The 20,053-nt window shown below is 40.9% G+C and overlaps 1 protein-coding gene across 1 annotated transcript in view; it reads left to right on the plus strand.

The window, feature by feature from the left end:
* Nucleotides 1-19,186, plus strand: part of MREG (melanoregulin) — a 66,464-nt gene extending 47,278 nt beyond the window's left edge. The window contains exons 3-5 of the mRNA XM_008574359.1: nt 15,266-15,356; nt 16,612-16,775; nt 17,319-19,186. Of these exons, the coding sequence (XP_008572581.1) occupies nt 15,266-15,356; nt 16,612-16,775; nt 17,319-17,453 (390 nt within the window). The 3' untranslated portion in view covers nt 17,454-19,186. The remainder of the gene's footprint in view (nt 1-15,265; nt 15,357-16,611; nt 16,776-17,318) is intronic.
* The last annotated feature ends 867 nt before the right edge of the window (nt 19,187-20,053 follow it).

Consider the following 20,053-nt stretch of genomic DNA (forward strand, 5'->3'; position numbering starts at 1 on the left):
TTTTTTTTTTTTTTTTTTTTTTTTTTTTTTTGTCTTTTTTCCGTGTCCGGCAATGGATCGCAACCCTCAGTGTTGCCCCCGTACCGGACCAGGGACCGGCAATGGGATCGCAAGCCTCGGTGTTGCTCCCGCGCCTCGCTCAGCCAGTGAGCGGGAACCGGTCTGTATGCGGGATCCGAACCCTCAGACGGGAGCGCCGCCGCGCTTCCCAAGTGGCGCACTATCCAGTGCGCCACCGGGCCGGCCCGCTAAGCTGGTTTTAACTAGTTGATTAGGAAAAACAGTGTGACATGGAAAACACCAAGCCCCAGTTCCTCCCACTGGCAGCATTAGCCAAATGACATCCTGAGTTTTGCCCTTCTCCTAGCCCTAAAGCCATGTGTGGGCTGGGGTACCCAAATTAGACAAAACTAACCGGAATCTCATGTTCACCAGTCCCTTTCCATGGCTTTGCTGGCACACTTTTCTGCAGGAGCTGAGAGCTATCCCTTGGCTTAATCTGGATAAAACCAGATAAAGAATTAGGTCAGGGGCCTCTGACTACAAAGCGTCTGTTTCCAGAACTCCAGCGGAACTATGGAGTAAAAATAAATAGGGAGAGTTGGAAAAGCATTGCTTGGCTTTTGCATTTGACCTATTCCAGGTCAAAACTCTAGCTCTAATTCTAGGACAAAACAGATGAGCATTGCAAAAGGAAATGGGACTGACTGCATTAGCAGCCAGGGTACAGCTGTGCCTTTCTCAGGCCCTCCAAGTAGGATGATATTTGGGGCTTGAGACTGCACGGTATGTAGAGATGAACTGTCCAAAAGTTTCATTTTATCAATTTTTTAAGTATCACAGCATCTGCGGTGGAGCCTTGGGGCCTAATGGGCGAGCAGCAGGTTGGTCCAAGGCCTGGGGGTACCTTGATTTCACGAAGACGTAGTTTCCCCTGAGATTCAGAGAAAGGGCAAGTAGATAGCTCTGAAAGGACAGGAAGGAGGAAATGCAGATTCAAATCTGTCATCCAGAAGCTGATTCTCATCTCACTGAGTAGGTAGGTCCAATGAGGTGTGGAGAGAGATGCCCACATCAGTTTGACCTACCCAAGGAAAAATGCTTATTTCCATCAGCTCTGGTCCCAGCAGACAAACCTTTCTTACACTGATTGCTGTAAGGTGACGAGATGTCCAAGCTGAAGCAATAAAGCCAGCTGTTGTTGGGAGCTATTGAGGACCTTCCAAATACTGGAGCCCCCACAGACCCAAGTGCCGGGTCCCTGGGCACCGGCCCCTCCTGGCCGCCACTCCTTGCCACCCACTCTGCAAGGTTCAGCTAGTCTGTTGCATGTCCTCTAATACAGTGCGCTGCTCTGCTCTGTCATTTGATCCTGTGATATTCGGGCCGAGGTGGGGGCAGATGGTTAACGAGTGGACGGGCAGTCTAAGAACAGTGAAATACAATCCTATCTTTTCTACTCACATGCCACGTCTGATGAATGGAGAGCATGGTCTTTTATAGTGCTGAGAAATAATGCCTCTCCTGGGCAGGTGGCCTTGACACTGTCCTTGCCCAAGTGTGTTTAAAGGAGGCTCAGAGCTTTTTCTGAATAATCAACTGTCAGCCCCTTCCCTCCCGAGTTTCCCCAGCACTGCAGTCTCGTTGCCTTGACCTTCGGCTGGGCAGTGAGGAGTGTGGTGTTGAGGGGCAGCTGGAGAACAGAGGAGGGATGCCTGTGTGTCTTCTGGACCTGCGTCACCATGCCAGAAGCTGCTTTCGGAAAGGACGTCCCTGCACATTATGTCCCATTTCTCTCTTTGTGTCCTAGTTGCCACATTGGTGACAGGGCGGGACAATATAGTGGGCCAAATTTGGGCCTAATTGAGTGGCAGCTTAGAGTACCAAGAGGGGCTTGGGTTTTGGAGTCAGACCAGATTAAATTTTAGGTTCTCATTTAGTAGCTGTGAGATCGTGGCTGAGTCATTTAACCTCACAGAGCCTCCTTTAACATGTTTCTAGAAAGGGATTCATAAACACTTCTTACTGGATTTCATGATGAACGTAGGGACATGTGGAGAGTGCCTGGGACAGTGCCTTCCACGTGATGTATCCTCAACATTTACTATTATTTAAATGGGCACAGATGAAAAGTACTTTTCAAATATCAAATGCTTGATCAGGCACAGAGTGGAAGAGGCAAATAGGTCATTGTGTTTTATATCACCTTTTATGAATTTATTCTGTTTCCCCCAAATATGGGAATCAACATATCTTGATTAAATAAACCTGCCTTGTTCAGAATAGATGTGGATTGTAGCCCAAGTGATAAGATTTAGTGTTGCATTCTAGATTCAAAGTAGGCAGTCAATCACTGGCAGAACTTGGCCTTCATGTGGATTGTTATATGCAGTTGAGTTCATGAAACTCATTGGAGGACCTGCTGTATACAAAAGATTGTGTAGGACATGGACACATCCAGTTCTAGAGTCCAATCCCCTGCACTCTAGTAACAGAGGAGACACCACAAATGCCTAAATAACAATATTTATACAGTGAATAACTCCACAATAGTTTTCATAAAGGGTCTGAGGAAGGTCAAAGGACGAAGTAAATTATTTTTAGCTGGTAAGAAAGGCAAACGGAGGGGGATAGTGAAAGGTTGGTCAATGGACACAAAATACAGCTTGATAGGAAAAATGAGTTCTAGTGATGTTCAGCAGTGCTAGGCGTCTATAATTAACAATAACTTGTTGCATTTCTCCAATGGCTAGAAGAGAGGAACTTAAATGTTCTCACCTAAATGATAAATTTTTGTAATGATTAATTTGCTAACTACCTTGATTTGAACACTACACATTATATACATGTATTGAAATATCATTCTGCACCCCATAAATATGTACAATCAATATGTTTCAATTAAAAAATTTTTTAAGAAAGAAAAGGAGGGAAGGAAAGAAGGAAGGAATAGGAAGAAAGGAGGGAAGGAAGGCAGGAAAGCAGAGACTTCTAGGTGTGGTGGCAGATCGTGGGTAGCCTGCTCAGGATTGAAACTTTATTCGGTAAGCGGTGGGGAACCACTATAGTTTTCAAGGAGAGAAGTGGCCCAGTTTCAGCTTTAGGAGGACAGCTGGTTGTGGGAGGGGGGATGGGAGAAGTTAGCTTGGGGAATCAGAGGGACCAGGTTTGTAGCAGCACTGAGGCAGTGGGAATAGAAAAGAGGGGACTCTTGTGACAAAGGAACAATCAACAAGTTAGGTGACTGATCTGCATTTGGAAGGTGGGATTAACCAAGGTGAACATTAGAGGGAAGGAGCTGGCTGAGTGGAGGAGTCTAATTGGGCAGCTCACATGTCAGCAGCTGTTCATGTGGAGACCCCACAGAAAGGTGGAAATTGACACCTGGAGCTGAGGCTTGGGGTCAGGACTAAAGGACACTTGGGAGTTATTAACAGGCAAGTAGTGATAACAGAAGTTGAGGCATTGGCGGAAATTATCTAGGGAGATAGAGGTGAGAAGACGGCCTAAAGTGAAACCTTGGGAAAGAATTGCATGAAGGAAGAGAGGAAGGAAGAGGAACCAGCAAAGGGAAGAGAAGGAAAAAGTGAGGGGGTCAGCTGGAGGACCTACTATAGAGGCAGCAGATCCCAAATCTCAGGCCTCCTCCTGACTTTGACCCTAGCTGAGATATTGGCCCTTTCTCTAATCTCCTAGTGTGGCAGAGGATTCACTGCTTACGGTACTGAGTGGACACTTAATAAATGCCTATTCACTTTTCCCTTTCCTGTAAGGAAAGAATGGCAGTCAGGATTAAATGCTCCATAGAAGGTGAGGAGAGCCTTCAACAGGAGACACCCCTGGCCTGGGTCACTAGTGGGATGGGAGGAGTGGGAGAGCACTTAGCACTTTCCGTGGAGAGTGGACCTTGAAGCAGGCAGATCGCCTGGGGCTGGTGATAAGGGCATGAGGAGAAGGTGAGAACAGCCACTTGGCAGTGAACGGAGGGATGGAAGATGGGTCTGAGCGTGAGGAGGTCAAGGGTCAAAGGGGAAGCAGCTAGGGCTGCTCGCCTGGATGAAAGCGGCTGTCATGTTAAGAAAAGTGAGCTGGTTCCTCGCAAAATCCATTTTCTCCTGGATTTGGCCTATGAGGTCAAGTATTTGGGTGTTTGCTCACAAGTGCCAGCCGATGAACTCTGGGAGGAGGAAGGCCGGCCTGTGAGCGAGTGACACGGAGGTTTGTCCTGTGGGCTCTGCAGCGGGGTTCCCAGCGGGGCGTCCTGGTGACGCTGTCATCTCACCGGCCTGGGAGAAGAAGCTGCCGGCTCTCCAGGGAGTTTCCCAAGGACGCTTCCTTTTGGGATGAGAGGTGGGGCATCGAGGGGGAAGAGCACAGGTTGGAAAGCACGTGGAGTGTCCCCGCGCTCTGCTGCAAAGCACAGCTCGGTCTCAAATACGTACCTTTCCTGCTCGATCCTTAGAATACCGAAGAGCATTGCAGTCTTGCAGGGAATGGTTTGCCTTTGTCTCAGGGAGAGGAGGGTGTGGGGGGAGGAAGGCCTGGGAAATGGGGGGGGGGGCTCACTGTCCTTTCCACCGCCTTTGAGGAGGGAAAAGCAGACCTGCAGTCCCCCAGGGAAGTACCAGAGCTGTGTCCCCCTGAGTCCCCCTGAATCGGCCCTTTAGGAGAGAATGTGCTCTTGGGTTTGGCTGCATTCTTAGCAGAGACTGGAATACTGCTCCTCTTGACAAGTTCTGTTTTCTCCCCAGATTTCAGTCGTGTTTTCCTAGTCCCTCCTCAGGCACAGCTGTGGCTTCAGGTTGGGCTCCTCTCTAATCAGCAGCTTTCTCTCCTCCTCTCCTTTTCCCTTCTTCCTCCCTTGCCCACCGGCTCCCTTCCTGTTTTTCGAGGCAGTGTAGACAGTGGCTGAGTGTGTCCCCGCCTGGGTTTGAAATCCCAGCTTGTCACTCACTACTGTATGCACTTGGGTAAGGTACTTAACACCCTGGGCCTCAGTTGTCTCATTCTTAGGGTGGACTGTACTGTGGTCCATCTCATAGGGTAACACATCATGTTATAAGGATTAACTGAGTAAATACATGTAAGGAGCTTAGAGCAGAGCCTGGGAAGTAGTAAATGCTCTGTAAATATGAGCTATATTTACCTTTTTATGCTTTTTTGCAGATGCCTTTAAATCCATTCTGGATTTTGTTCAGTAATACAGAAAAATATATTACTGTATATTAAAGAGCCTATAGACATATTTCTAGATGTTATAAGTTACATGGTATATTTCTATTTGAATTGTAAAAATTATGCTTTAGTGTTGTAAGTGGAAAGTTCCTTCTTATACTGATCTCTTGTGACTTTTACCAGTTCTGCATTTTGGAGCTTTTTAGAAAGAACATAAGGACTCCTTCTTTCATATAGCAGCTGTTTAAGTTTGAAGAATGTTTATCATATCCTTCTAAGTCCTCTAATTCCAGATCTGTCAGCTAGGCCATCAAGACGTGGTTTCTCAGCACATCGCTATCTTAACTGCTTTCCTCCTGCCTGCATGGCTGTTTGACAAAACCCCTCTTAGGGCAGTTTTCCAGATTGTTCTGTGAAGAGGACATTGATTGCTACTTCCTTTTGAGCAGTGCTTCTGTCAGTGCAGTATAATATTACACTAGATTTTTGGCTACATTTGCATTTCTTTCAGGCAGGGTCCATGCACTGTTCATTCTTTATAAGCCTGGTACTGTGCTTGGCACAAAGTAGCTACCCAATAAATGCAGACTGAATGCCACATTTTAGGTGGACTTGGAGCTTTTGGTTTTTTCAAATCCTAGGCCTTTCTTTCACATGAACTGCTATGTAGGCATGTCTCTGCATCTGGTGTTTTGGCTGTCTTGAATTTCTTCAACCCCCAAATAGGGTGTATTTTTACTTATTCTTACTAAATTTTGTCCTATATGTTTCAAATCATGATTCTCTCATTCCATTTGTTAGTAATCCTTTCTGCGTTTGTGATCTTTGACCAGACCAAGTCATTGATAAAAATGTTGACTTGGTCCCAAAACTGAGCCCCATGGTGCATGACTGAAAGGCCTTTATTCAGATTAACATTGATAGTTTTGAGCATTCTTCAGTAGCTGCAAAACTACCATCATCTGTGTTATCTATCTCACATTTCTCTGTGAAAGGCGAACATGAGAGGATTTGTTAGATGCTTGTTAAAATCCAGATACCCACTGTGTATTACATATCTTTCTCCTATTTATCTGATATTTCCCACTACCTACAAAATGAAAGAAACTGAACTGGAGAAGCAGTCAATATGTGTTTTCTATCTTTTAGAGAATCCCCCTTCATTTTAAGTAGAAAGTCACGTAAGATAATGTGAATTGGTGAAAACTGAAAGGAAAGAGATCACTGTTACCATGTTCAGAGAATTCATTTTCCAAGAAGCTACCGCTTTCATGTGAAAGTATTTGGCTCCCATACAATTGTAGTTCCCTGATTTAGATGTGTTTATTCTTTGTAATGTAGTGTTGGTATAGTCACAGTTGTATGGTGTCGTCTTTTAATGTTGATGTTCTTTGAGTACGTGGAAATTGCCAGAGTTTTATATAGTGTATGATACAAGTAGGAGCTTAATGCTTTTTAATGGTGATGTTGGAAAGAATGATGAGGAAGCAAAAAAGTCTTAAGGAATTTTCTAGTTTTAAGGTAGGTTTAGGAAAATATTATAATTTGGGAAGGGAATCCATTATAATAAAATGAATATGTTTAAAAGAAAGATGTAACAATCACAATGATACATTGAACTTTCAAAAGGAGAGAACCCAATTGAGGTTACCAGAGGTGGGAAAGGTGGAGGAGGGGTAAGGTAGGAATTGGTAAAGGGCAATGAAAACTATTACATTGTATAATGTTGACTATACTAATTATCCTGATTTGAGCATCACCTATTGCACACAGATATTGATATTCAACTCTCTTCCCCACAGATATGTATTGGTGACTATGTTTCAATTAAATAAATACATAAATAAATAAATAAACAAACTGAATGATTGAAACAGCATTTTGGGTTTGGTTTCTCTACCTTGAACTAGAACTTGATACTAAATCAATGTTGGTGATCAATAGGTGACAAATATTTAATACTCAAATTTAATACTGATGTAATTCCTTAATGTTTGGAAGATTGCTAATAAAGTTTTTGACTTCTTTGAAAAGGAAAAAAGCTTTATTATAATTCTGTTTCTGTCTATACCAGATAGTCAAAAAGTCAAAGAAAGCCAAAACCATATACTATGCTGCAGAATGACTACTAAAATATATTATTAAGTGAAAAGTGCAGGGTATAATATGCTACCATTTATGGGGAAAAAATGGATGGAGATAGAAGAAATTGATAACATTAATTATCCATAGATATTGGTGACTAGGAAACAGAGCCGTTAGTACTTTTTAAATTGTGAACTATATGAATATATTACCTAGCTTAAAAAAATGCATAAGAAAAAAGACCTGAGTTTGAGGAAGCAACATACATAGTCATTCTTTTCTGTTTCTTTTTTTTATTTTTATTTTTAAGGATGTGTGGGCTTTAGAAATAGATGCACTTAGATTAGAATTCCAGCTTGGTTGCTATGGGCAGCTGGGCATGGGGCAAGTTATATAACTTCACCAAAGCATCATCTATAAAATGTGGGAAAGACCTTCCTGACTGGGTTTTTGTGCAGATCAAATATAGTAAGAACCATTTCTTAAAGTACAGCTTGTGATAACTTATCTTGGGCTATGGAATGAAGAAGATGAAGCAGATTTCAGCCTGGGTATAAATATTCTGCTCAGAAGATGGTTTTTCACAATCCAGGAAAGAAAAAAGACAAGGTCATCTCAATGCTTGGGTTTCAGCTGGTGAATAGATTTTGGGTCAAAGTTACTATGAATCAGTAGTTAACTTTGAACTGATCATTAGATCCAGCCAGAAGGATTCAACATGTCTTCGTAAAAGAGTTGAGTGGTTAAGTCAGTAGTAGTCAGACCCCTGTACCCTGGATCTTTGGAAGAAATTAGCCAATTAGATATAAGCCTCCCTTCTCCTCTGTTATAACAATAGTCTTGTGTGAGGGAGAGGCTCTGCTCTGCTGGACAGAATTCAGGAGAGGCACCGTAAAGTAAGCCTTGAACACAGATAAGGGCTGCTGTTATATCTATTTCATTGCCAATGTCACTCTTAGAACAAAAAGATTGAGATGCAGGAGACAGAACCATTAACACTGCATCCCCTGTAAGCCATATTCGTCCCTAAGTAATAGGTCTATGTCCTGAAATTTTTTGCTAGGGGTTAGAGTTGGGAAAATACAAGACTAATATTTTGTGTAGTATCTATATTTTCTTTTCTGTTTGTGTACGCAATGAGTGGGCTTTGTAACATGAATCTTTCAGATGCCAGGCTCAGGAAAAAGAACTCCAGTTGTCTAAACCCAAATGGAATTGGCTCAGATAACAAAGAGTTTCAGAAGTTGGGCTGACTTCAGATGAGATTTGATCCAGAGGCCCAGGATATCTGTAGGCTCTATATCTGTGATTCTATCAACTTAGTCCTCCTCTGAGTGTTGACTCCTTCCTTAGTCTGGCTCTTTCCAGGCTAGTAAAAGTGATGAGAGCAGGTCCAGATTCTGCACCTTCACACCACATTGTCCAGGGGAAGAGAGAACACCACTCCTGACTGCTCCAGAAGCCCCATGTATTTCACTGCGTCTCCTTGGCTTGAATTGGGTTATGTGCCCATCCCTGAACCAATGGGATATGCCAATTGGCTTAAGTCATCGGGTCTCAAACCTCGTACCCCTTTCAAGGGAATCTGATTTAATTGGTCTGAGATCTCAGCGTTGGTATTTTCAAATGCTCCCTGGATGATTCTAATATACAGCTAAAGTTGAGTTTATTGGCTTAACCCAATCAGTGTCCACTTTTAGAGACAAGAATGTGAGTAACTGTTCTCCAAAGGTAAATCTGGGCGTATATTTTGATAGAATGATGGGAGAAGGGGAAGAAATGATGGGGAAGCACACATCAAATATGTACTTGGAGCAGACATGTTAGTTGCAGACTTTTTAGTTGCCCCAGTATTCATACCCTTCCTTTCTTTCTTGCTACCAGAACCCAGCTTTTGTTTGGGACAGCAATGTGCCAACCCTAGCAATGGATCGTTATTGGTCCACATTCCTACTGATAATCTGTTTCTCCACTTTTCCAGCCTCCCTTGTAATGAGACAGGGAGAAACAGAGAGATAGAGAGAGCTAGCAGAAGAGGAGCTATTTACTCTTTGTCCCTAGTAGGGAGTACAAAGGAAGGTTAAAGTTAATGTATGAGAAATTGAAAGTGTAAGCCTTGGAGTATAACTCCTATAGAATTATAGAAGAAACCGCTAGAAAGAACAAAAAAAGGAATGTTCAAAAGCAGCTAACTCTGAGGAATGAGACTAGAAGAAGAGGCTGAGAAAGCAGACCTTTAGTTTTCATTTTATATCCTTTTTTCCTGTTTGAATTTTTTCTATGTGATTGCATTATTTTTATAATTAAAAATAAATTGGTCTCTTCTGAAGTTGTTCCTAAAATGATTTAAAATATATTTAAGCTATTGTTAGAACACATTTCTTTAAGTGTATAAAATTACCTTTTTTCATTAAAAAATCTTTTTAATTGACAAGTAAAAATTGTGTATATATATATATCTGTTCAATATGAAGTTTTGAAACATCACATACATTGTGAAATGGCTCAATTGAGCTAATTAACATATGTTTTACCTCACGCAGTTATCATTAAATCACCTTTTTAATAAGAAATATGGGGCCGAGCCTGTGGCGCACTCAGGAGAGTGTGGCGCTGGGAGCGCAGAAGCGCTCCCGCTGCGGGTTCGGATCCTATATAGGGATGACCGGTGCGCTCACAGTGCTCACTGGCTGAGCACAGTGCAGCCGGTCTCAAAAAGGACAAAAAAAAAAAGAAATATGAAGTACTTTTTAACTGTCCCATTTATCTACAACTTAACAGTAATGTAATATAGATAAGAATCAAATTTTTTAAAATTTTAAAATATTTAACAGACAAATATAAATTGTATATATACAAATGTACATGATGATTTGATATATGTATACATTGTCTGATGATTATCATAGTCAAATTAACACGTCTATCACCACCCGTAATTACCATTTTTGTATGTTTGTGTGTGTGTACATGCAGTGAGGACATTTAAAATCTGCTCTCTTATCAAATTTCAAGTAAACAATACAATATTATTTTGTATATGTGCACTCCCATGTTCGTTGCAACATTATTTACAATAGCCAAGATGTGGAAACAACCTAAATGTCTATCGATAAATGAATGGATTAGAAAAATGTGATACACACACAGATATACACACAGTGGAATATTATTCAGCCACAAAAAAGAAGGAAATCTTGTCACTTGCAACAACATGAATGAACCTGGATGACATTATGCTAATGAAATAAGCCAGGCTCAGAAAGAAAAACACTGCATGTTCTCACTTATATGTGGAATCAAAAAAGAGTCAAACTCATAGAGGCAGACAGTAACATAGTGATTACCAGGGACTGGGGAGTTGAGGAAAGGGGAGATGTTGGTTGAGGAATCAGATGTTGTTTCAATTTTGTGCATGAGAAGGTGATCTGAGGAGCTTAAATCAGGGCTCAAGGTCAAGGCCAGCTCATGGGGACCAAAAGCTAGAGAACTAGCTGCTGATGGTGGCAGGAGGTGGAATGTTTTCTGTCTTTCATGTTGTTGCTTCAACTCTCTTATCTAGCAGCCCTAATCCGATTTGGCCAACAACTGGAGTGGAGAAAACCCTCAGGAATTCAGCTGTAAATATCTTCAGTTATTCATTTTCAATCACGGTTTTCAATTTGAGTTGGTTCCCAGGTGTCTTATAAAATTAACTCTGTATTATTTCTTCTGTATTATTTGCTACACCTTTGTTAATTTACTCATTGTTAAAGTTTAGGGACACAGTACCGCATTGACCACAATATATTATTTCAAAAATCATGGGAAAACAAACAAAAGATTATTTTAGAAAATTAGACCTCAACTTCTGATGTCCAGTAGAACTGAATTGAAGTGACATGTGAAGAATATTTGACTGATCCTTAACTATCGTTTTCAAATTATTTGTCTCCAGTTTAAATCATTGCAATTTAAAAATTGTAGAAGGATGTCAAAAGACTTGCTGTTCTCTAATACCAGGGAGTAGGTAAGTTAGTTTCTTTAGCTGTGGAGAAACATAATTCGATAAGATTTTGTACATCACTATTTCTCATTCACTGCACTTAGATTCTATTCTTTGGGGTCATACGTTTAAGAGGAGTTCAGATTCCTTTCTTACCATTTACTTTATCAAATGCCAGTTCTTAATTAAAATCCTACCCAAGCTTCTATTGGTTTTAGAGATTTCAATTTTGCACAAAACTTCCTGATGCTTTCATGTATGATTATCCATGACTATTCTGTCTGAACAAGACAGTAATAGCATGAATGTCTGAGACACATAGTTTCATTCCACTAACCTTAACAAGCACCTATCATGTGCTAGTTAGTCCATTCGCCACAGCAGGAGGGAGGGGTAGATCCAAAGATATACCAGGTATGGACCCATCCTTAGCAGATTTTTAAATCTCATATTGATTACTAGTTATGTGTTTGTTTCTTATCCATCAAATGCTTTATTAGAGTAACAGACACTGAAACTGAATGAGCTTCTATAACGTTCAGTGGTGATATTTAGGAACAGCAAAATGACTGCTAGATGGACAGCAGGAAGGGAAAGTTTAACAAAAAAGTCTGAAGCCTGGATGACCCAATGATGAATGGGTCTCAGAATAATAAAGATTTGGCTACACTTAGAGAGAACAAAGTCTGAGGCATTAGGCTATGGAGCTAAAAGAAAAATTGTTAGTATTGAAACAATACGCCATGGGCCGCAAATATGTGCAAGTAAGTGTTAAAATATTTTGAATAAAAAATTTTTTTAATTAAAAATAAATAAACATTGAGACCTTTAATCGCAAGCTAATGAAGCCACCTAGTGGTTTGTTACATAAGTTAAGGCTGTGTGAACTTATGAGCATCTTCTCTGCAGCTGGGTTGTGTGGGTCTCTAGACTCAAGTGTGATCCAGGCAGGGTCTGACTGCCTTTCATTAAGTCCGGAAAGCAGGACTAGTTTCATTGCGGATAAGCATAGAGTGGCTCTGTTTAACATTTTGTTTATTTATAGTCTTCTTATCAAAAAGGATTTAAGGCAACTTACATGAAAGTACAATGAGAGAGCACAAAGCAGAAGATGATGAGAACAAAAGAGGAAAAATAGATGAATAAAGACATAAAAAGTAGCCAAAATGGCAGAATTCTAAAATACTTACTAAATCTTATATATTTCCCATGTAGGAACTCTAGGTGTTCAGGTAAGAATGGAAGCTGATCAGTTATGAAATTCACAGTCCAGAAAGATGAAGCAGTGTTAGGAAAAGTAAAACTGTACCTGAGGTTGAGAGCAGAAAACATTTTCTTCTGGAGGTCCTCATAAATGGGATACTATATAATGTAATGTAGAAGGTCTTCCAGCCACATAGTAGAAATAATTCCGAGTCTTAGAGGATTATTTCTTTTTTTTTTTTTTTTTTTGTCTTTTTGTCTTTTTCCGTGTCCGGCAATGGATCGCAACCCTCAGTGTTGCCCCCGTACCGGACTAGGGACCGGCAACAGGATTGCAACCCTTGGTGCTGCTCCCGCGCCTCACTCAGCCAGTGAGCGGGAACCGGTCTGTATATGGGATCCGAACCCTCGGGCGGGACGCCGCGCTTCCCAAGCGGCGCACTTATCCAGTGCGCCACCAGGCCGGCCCAGAGGATTATTTCTTACTTGCGTCTACACTGATTAAGGGGAGGATGTCCATCTACCTCCATTTTAAGGGCTTGTATTAACTCATTTTATCCCCACAGTAAGCCAATGAAGTGTAGGCAGGCAACGGATCGCAACCCTCAGTGTTGCCCCCGTACCGGACTAGGGACCGGCAACAGGATTGCAACCCTTGGTGCTGCTCCCGCGCCTCACTCAGCCAGTGAGCGGGAACCGGTCTGTATATGGGATCCGAACCCTCGGGCGGGACGCCGCGCTTCCCAAGCGGCGCACTTATCCAGTGCGCCACCAGGCCGGCCCAGAGGATTATTTCTTACTTGCGTCTACACTGATTAAGGGGAGGATGTCCATCTACCTCCATTTTAAGGGCTTGTATTAACTCATTTTATCCCCACAGTAAGCCAATGAAGTGTAGGCAGTATTATTATCCCTGTATTCCAGATGAAGCAATTGAGTCACAGTGTGGTTAAGAACTTTCCCCAAGTCAGGCTGTTAATAAATAAATAGTGGAGCTGGGATCCAAACCCCTATCTGGCTTTTGGTACCCATGGTCTTTTTCCAATATGCTATACCGAATGGACAACTAAGTACAATGAGGCCCATCCAATGAAAATGACAATACTTGAGTTTTTTCCTTTAGGATGCTACTAAAGATGAGGCCAAAGTTGCATATTTTTGAGATGGCTTAGTTTGTTCTCTTCCAAAGTCACAGACTTAGTCCCCAACCCCAGTTACCACATACTTTGCACACACATACTTACATGCCTTTGGTCAAAAAAAGAGGACCAGGAAAGAGTACTCAAATTTGCCACTCCTGACTGCTAGGAAATAGCTGAAAGCCTATGCCTTTTTGATGACTTATCCCCAGATACAAGATCTAAAATGCAGTCATTACAAAACACACTTTATTTTGCCAGCTTTCCTTTTTCAAAGTGATATCTATGAACATTTGTGAATGGCAGCTAAATTGGTGTTTCTTAACCAATCATGAGTTGATTAGCAATGAGCAAAGCAAGCCTTGAAAGGAACGTAGTAAGGAAATAGTATTAACATCACTGAAACATTTTCACTTAGAGGAGTCAAAATCTCATACAAATTGAGTCTTAAATTGAGCATTTAGAATGATGTTCTTTGAAGTAGTGCATTAGGATAGTTGTGGGGTTAATGTCTTTGCTTAGAAAGAGGAAAAGATATACTCTATAAAATGATTGTTCTGTATTGATAAGCCTCCTTAAAAGCAAATTTCCATGACATTTTAAAGGAATGCTTAATTCAATGAAGATTGTAACACTCCTTGAAGATTCAAGTTCTGTATTGGGACCAATCTGATGGCCTATTTCACTTAAGACTGATAAGGAACTTTCCCAGATATTCTTTTAATAGTTCTGCTGAATTCTTGATAGATTCATCCTATCAAGGGAATGTAAATTAAAAAGAGCAGTGCTGAGATATGATGAAGGAAACATTGGCTAAGAATCAAGAAACTCAGGTTTTCCAGGTCTACTTTATTCTGATAACAAAGTGAGACACAGATGCTTTGTGTGTCAGTTTTCTCATGAACTTTCGAGCCAGACTTGAGTTCAAATACCAATTCTTCTTCTTATTATTATTATCATCTTTGTATCATCACTGTTATGATGTCCCAACTCTCTTACTCAGGCTGGTTCTTCCTTAATGAGATTAGGAAAATACTGGAAATATGCAGGGAGCCTCAATTTACAAGTGGCTGCTAGGAGGTGAGGAGACTTGACTTCTGGAGGGGACATCTGGGGACAGCAGAAACCTCTGGGCTACCCAGTGACCCACAGCCTGGGGATCCCTGGAAGAGCTCCTCGCTTTTGTCATCAGATACCAATGATGACGCCTACTAGTGGATGATATTGGATTAGTCGATTAAGCTCTTTGGGCCTCAGTTTCTTCATTTATAAAACTGCTCTAATAATATGCTTCTTTTTTTTTTTTTGTATTCACTATGCGCAGCTATTGTGCTTGTGTATACCTCCAATCTTTATAACAATTTTAAATGGAATATTTACTGTTGTCAACCCCGCTACACAGGTTAGATTACTGAAGCTGAGAGAGTAGGTAATTGAAGAGTTGAAGGAAGATAGTTTACATAAGTGCCGTATCACCGGGTACAGAGCAGATTCTCCAGAAATGGTAGCTGATGGTATTCCTGTCGACTCCATTTCGTCCACCCCTTTTCTTCTTTCAGGCATGCTTTGAAGATTAGTGAAGCAGAGAGCCACATGTTTAATCAACATGAAGTTCAGGAATGCGATAGAGATTTAGGCCAAAGGATTTAAATAAAACCGAATTTTTATTTTCCTACAGGAGTGGCAAAAACTCAACTATGATATCTATACTCTGCGGCAGATTCGAAGGGAAGTAAGAAACAGATGGAAACACATTTTAGAAGATTTAGGTGAGTCTGGAAGAGATTATGACATGGTAAAAATAACCAGTGTGATCACCACTTTTCACTTTCTCCATCCTGGTTTTTATATAATGAATGTCAGTAATGGATTAATTAAAGCCACTGTGTACTAATTATTTTCCCAGTCCTGCTCTTGTGTCCTCAAGCATAGACATCTGATGTTTCTGTTGTTGCCAGCCCCTGTCTTGAGGACACACTCTGCCATGTGTCACTCCATCTGTCCCCAGTATAGGGTAGCACAGGGCAGTGGAGTCAGATGGGCACCACCATTTACTTTTTTGGCATCGTACATTGATTGAATTAGATGGGAGTGATTAACCAATTAGCAATAGTTTTATAAGAAGAGGCAGGTTAGGAGAGATGTTGTTTGTAAGAGAGATAACAAAACTCAGTGTAGATTTTCAGAAGAAGTAAAAGAAAGAAAAGCTTCAAAGTTCAGAAAAATACATTGTGGCATTATTGGGTAATGGTTTTTCTTAATTCCACAAGAATCATGATGCAATAAAAATGGCCCCCACATCATAAAGTAAGCTTGTTTTAATTAAAACTACTATGTACTAATTTATCAATTTTGAAGTCCTTGATATTTCTGCTTTAAGATAATATGATACCCTGGCATCATAACTGTTTAAAAGGTGGGGTGCTACCTTGCTAGCCCCTGTTGCTTTAGTTGGGATACCGTGGGATGTGATGGGGCCTATTTATTCACCCAATATTGTTGTGAGTTAATAGTCTCCTTTTTACAATGTAAATTATTCCCAGCAAGTTTAAGTCTTTGAGTCTTTCATACCTTTGGGTAAGTAATTTTCACCAGTCAACCATATTGCCTGAGGAGGGAAACCTGGGCTTGGATAAGTAGGGCCTGCAGGTGACCCCTTTGCAGGCTGCGGGGCAGGTAGGAGGAATTCTGGGGACAGGGGAGAAGGCAAAGAGTAGGGAGGACAGTATGGAGGGTTGCAAACCAAAAAAAGGGCAGCAAGCAGTCAGCCACTATCTGATGCTCTGAAGGAAAGTCAACAAAGACAATCAGTAAGAGGAAACATCCAAGGAATTTTAGTTAAAGACCCCGCCCATCACACTGAGCTGGAAAGCAGTACACGCAGTAGGGCCTTTGGCTCCAGTTTTCTGAGGTTTGTACAGAATCTGCATTTGGGTCCCTTCTTAATCTCCTGCAGGGACCATACTGCAGGACGGTCATTAACTTATGACTACTTTACATGACAGGTAAATTTTTATACCTTAGGTTTTCAAAAGGAAGCGGACTCTTTGTTGTCAGTGACTAAACTCAGCACCATCAGTGATTCTAAAAACACAAGGAAAGCTCGAGAGATGTTGTTAAAACTTGCTGAAGAGACCAATATTTTTCCAACAAGTTGGGAGCTCTCAGAGAGATATCTCTTTGTTGTGGTAAGTGGACACTTTTCTTCATCTGCCCTAATTTTCCTTCAGTTGTTTTGCCTTTTCTATTATTCCATATACTCCTCATTCCAACACCACAGCAGGAGGAGGTAGCAGATGCTGTCATTATAGGCACTGGCTTCCAGCGGCCAACAGCGTCAGAATCACCTGAAGAGCTTTAAAGATTCAGATTTCTGGATCATGCCTAAACCTACTGAGGCTTGGTTTATGGCTCAAGAGTCTGTAGTTTTCAGCTGATTCTGCTGTGCAGTCAGCTTTTTGAACCATTTGTAGGTCAAAGAGCTATAAGAAATATTGTTTATAAACCAAGATTGAAAAGTAATTTGAAAGCCGTCCAAAAGTGGTAGAATGTTTTTTAGATAATGTAAGTAAAAGATTAAGACATATCTCTAAATTTGTTGAGAAAAATTTAATAAATGTTTTACTCATTATTATTTCTAGGGTGGATTTGTTGTTGTTACATTGATTTTGATTTTCCCATCTACTTGGATTGGTTTCCAACTTAGCAACTTTTGAAATTTTTTTTGGCAGGACCGTCTCATTGCTCTTGATGCTGCAGAAGAGTTCTTTAAAATTGCTAGTCAAACCTATCCCAAGAAGCCTGGTGTCCCATGCCTGGCAGATGGCCACAAAGAACCACACTACCTTCCATATCCAAGTCCATAGAGGAGAGGCTGCGAGGCAGAACCAGAATTCTTCCATTGGGACTCCACAGCCAACCAAAGTTGGACAGTTGCGTGTAGAAGAGAGGGAGCAAGAAGAAGAGAGGGCTTGCTAAGTGAAAAATGATTCTGACTCCTACAAAATTAAGGTCTTCATGAGGACCTTACTCTATGAAATGTTCAAGTTACACTGAAACACCCTAGTGATCTCATATCTAGAAAAAAAGTTAAAAAGATGGTCAGTGGGATAGTTCATCTAGGTGATTAAATTCCAAGAGCCCATTGTCCCAATTCTGGTTTTGATTGTACAATAAGCTCCAATCGCTAACCCTATTGGGAGAGTTGGATGGTTTAGTTAATAAAACAATGGTTAATAGAGAGAGTTATCATTGAGCCCCGAAATGGATTACCCATTTAAAAATAATTATTATTAAATATAGGCTAACCCCCAAATAATATTAGGCATTACGTGACCTCTTTTTGATTTGGAAGAACCTGCAGGACCTCGGAGGATGTCAGGGGCATCCTTCTGAGTATCGGTGATGATTATTCAGAAGAATAGATGTAACACATAATAGGTATGTCTAGGACTGCTGCTCTCAAGTGAGCTCCAAATAAAATCACCTGAAGCAGAACTTTCTGCAGCTTTGTGTAAAAAGTTCTGTCTTCCTTTGGGGTACATGAATCTTAAATTCTCAATATTATTGATATCTGGTTACCTCATTTTTGCATGTTGTCCATTTCTAGTCCAAAAGCCCTTGTCATTTTTTCGGGTGGCAGAAAAAATGGCATCTGTAAATTGAAACGATTGACCTCTCCTTCCTTCTCTTGTCTTAAATCTGTTTCCGGCTTCATCAGCTGATGCCCAGGGATCTCTCATGCAGACTTCCAGCTGTGCAGGCAGTGTTGCAGTGAAGAAGATCATTCAGGACTTTCTTCCATTCGAGGACAGTTTTAAAAACACAGCAATGCTGCCCGTGCAGCTTGCTTCTGTCCACAAATTGAGGAATCTGGCTTCAAAAGTTAGTTGCCATGTAAGCAAAGAGCTTGCCCCAAGATCGTGGTTTATTTTATTGAAAAGACTTTAAGGACTTGTGGGATTTATCAGTAGATTGCTGATAACAATGGCAATATTTTTATTTTTTACAGATTTTGCACTCTGACTTCAAGTTAAAAACTAACTTGTATCTAGTCTGTCCAGGGGATTGTGACTTGAAAATTTTCATATCCTGATTAGCTTTTCAGTAATGTACACAATGTTTAAAATACGTCCTAGAGGAGATATGTGTTCTTCGTTTATTAATGCATTGCAGACCAATTTAACTGACATGTTTCAGGAAAATTCTTCCTACTTTAATAAGTAGGCTGAAAGTTTTATTTTTTATATTTAGTGCTTACTCCCTGTCTCATGTTGTTTAAAATTAGCCTGCAGATATTTTTCCTTATTTCTATGTGCTCTTGGAAGATAAACATACAGGCAGTGAAATGAACAATAAAACAAACAAAAAACTCTTCAACGTTGTATTGTTTTGATTTCTTACTCAGAATTTGTGTTTTGTTTTTATGCCTTTTTTGATGTCAGAATAGATGATATTGTTTGCATCTATGGAGTATAAATTGTTACCATAGTCTTTATTTTTGGTAATGAATAAGGATAACGTTATCTCTGTGATTATTAAAAGACATGGAATTATGCAGGAAATTTTTCTTCCAAGGAATAAAAGCCTTCTGTATTTACTTTTAAGTTGAACGTGTGTTACATTTCTGGCAAACATGAAAAAACAGGTATTCTATCCATAATCCCTGTAAACTAAAGGGGGAGAAGCTGAGAGATGGGTCAGTTTAAGGATCTCCCATCATCCTAAAGCCGGTCAAAGGGTGGGACTGTGAAGTGACCATTCAGAAGTCACAATGTGCTCAGCAAGACTGGGAGCCATGGATATGTAGGGGGCTCGAGGGTTTTCTTACTTTTAATCATCTCCTTGTTGGCTACATTAGTACTTCCCAGAGGTTCATCTGGGTATGCAGGATGACTTCAGGTGGTGGATGGAAGTTTTTATATTAATAGTTATTTATTTTAATGTGCACCAGGGAGAAAACCCTTTAGCAGATCAAACAGCTGATTTCCTATTTCATGGATATTACTGAACAAATCAAAAAAATGTTAGTTTTCTTAAGGGTGGGAGATGCCCAGGAAGCAACAGAGGACACATTTACCGAAGTGATAATAAATGCATTGGTGAGGGGCATCCGTATCTCTGAGAGACCCAGTGGTAGCTCTGCAGGCCAGGTGCTGTGACAGAAGTTGGCTCATGATAGCAATGGATGCAGAAGACAGGCCCTGTGGCAGCCCTTCACTGTCAGAAACAAAGTGGATACAGCCATCATAACGAGTGGCCAGGTGTGAAGGATACCTGCAGAGAGATTTGGAGGTGGTTAATGGAACGTGGCATTTCCAAGGGCAAAGTGGGTGGGTGAACAATGAGAGTATTGCTCAGGTTGTGCCATCGGAAGCTCTTAAGGGTGATGATCAGGAGATAGGGCACAGCCACCTTAATAAAAGGTTATGTATGATCTCTTGCCAAGTATCCAGACCTTGGCTGT

The sequence above is a fragment of the Galeopterus variegatus genome, unplaced genomic scaffold, assembly GCF_000696425.1.
Source record: "Galeopterus variegatus unplaced genomic scaffold, G_variegatus-3.0.2 Scaffold1036, whole genome shotgun sequence".
Classification (NCBI taxonomy): domain Eukaryota; kingdom Metazoa; phylum Chordata; class Mammalia; order Dermoptera; family Cynocephalidae; genus Galeopterus; species Galeopterus variegatus.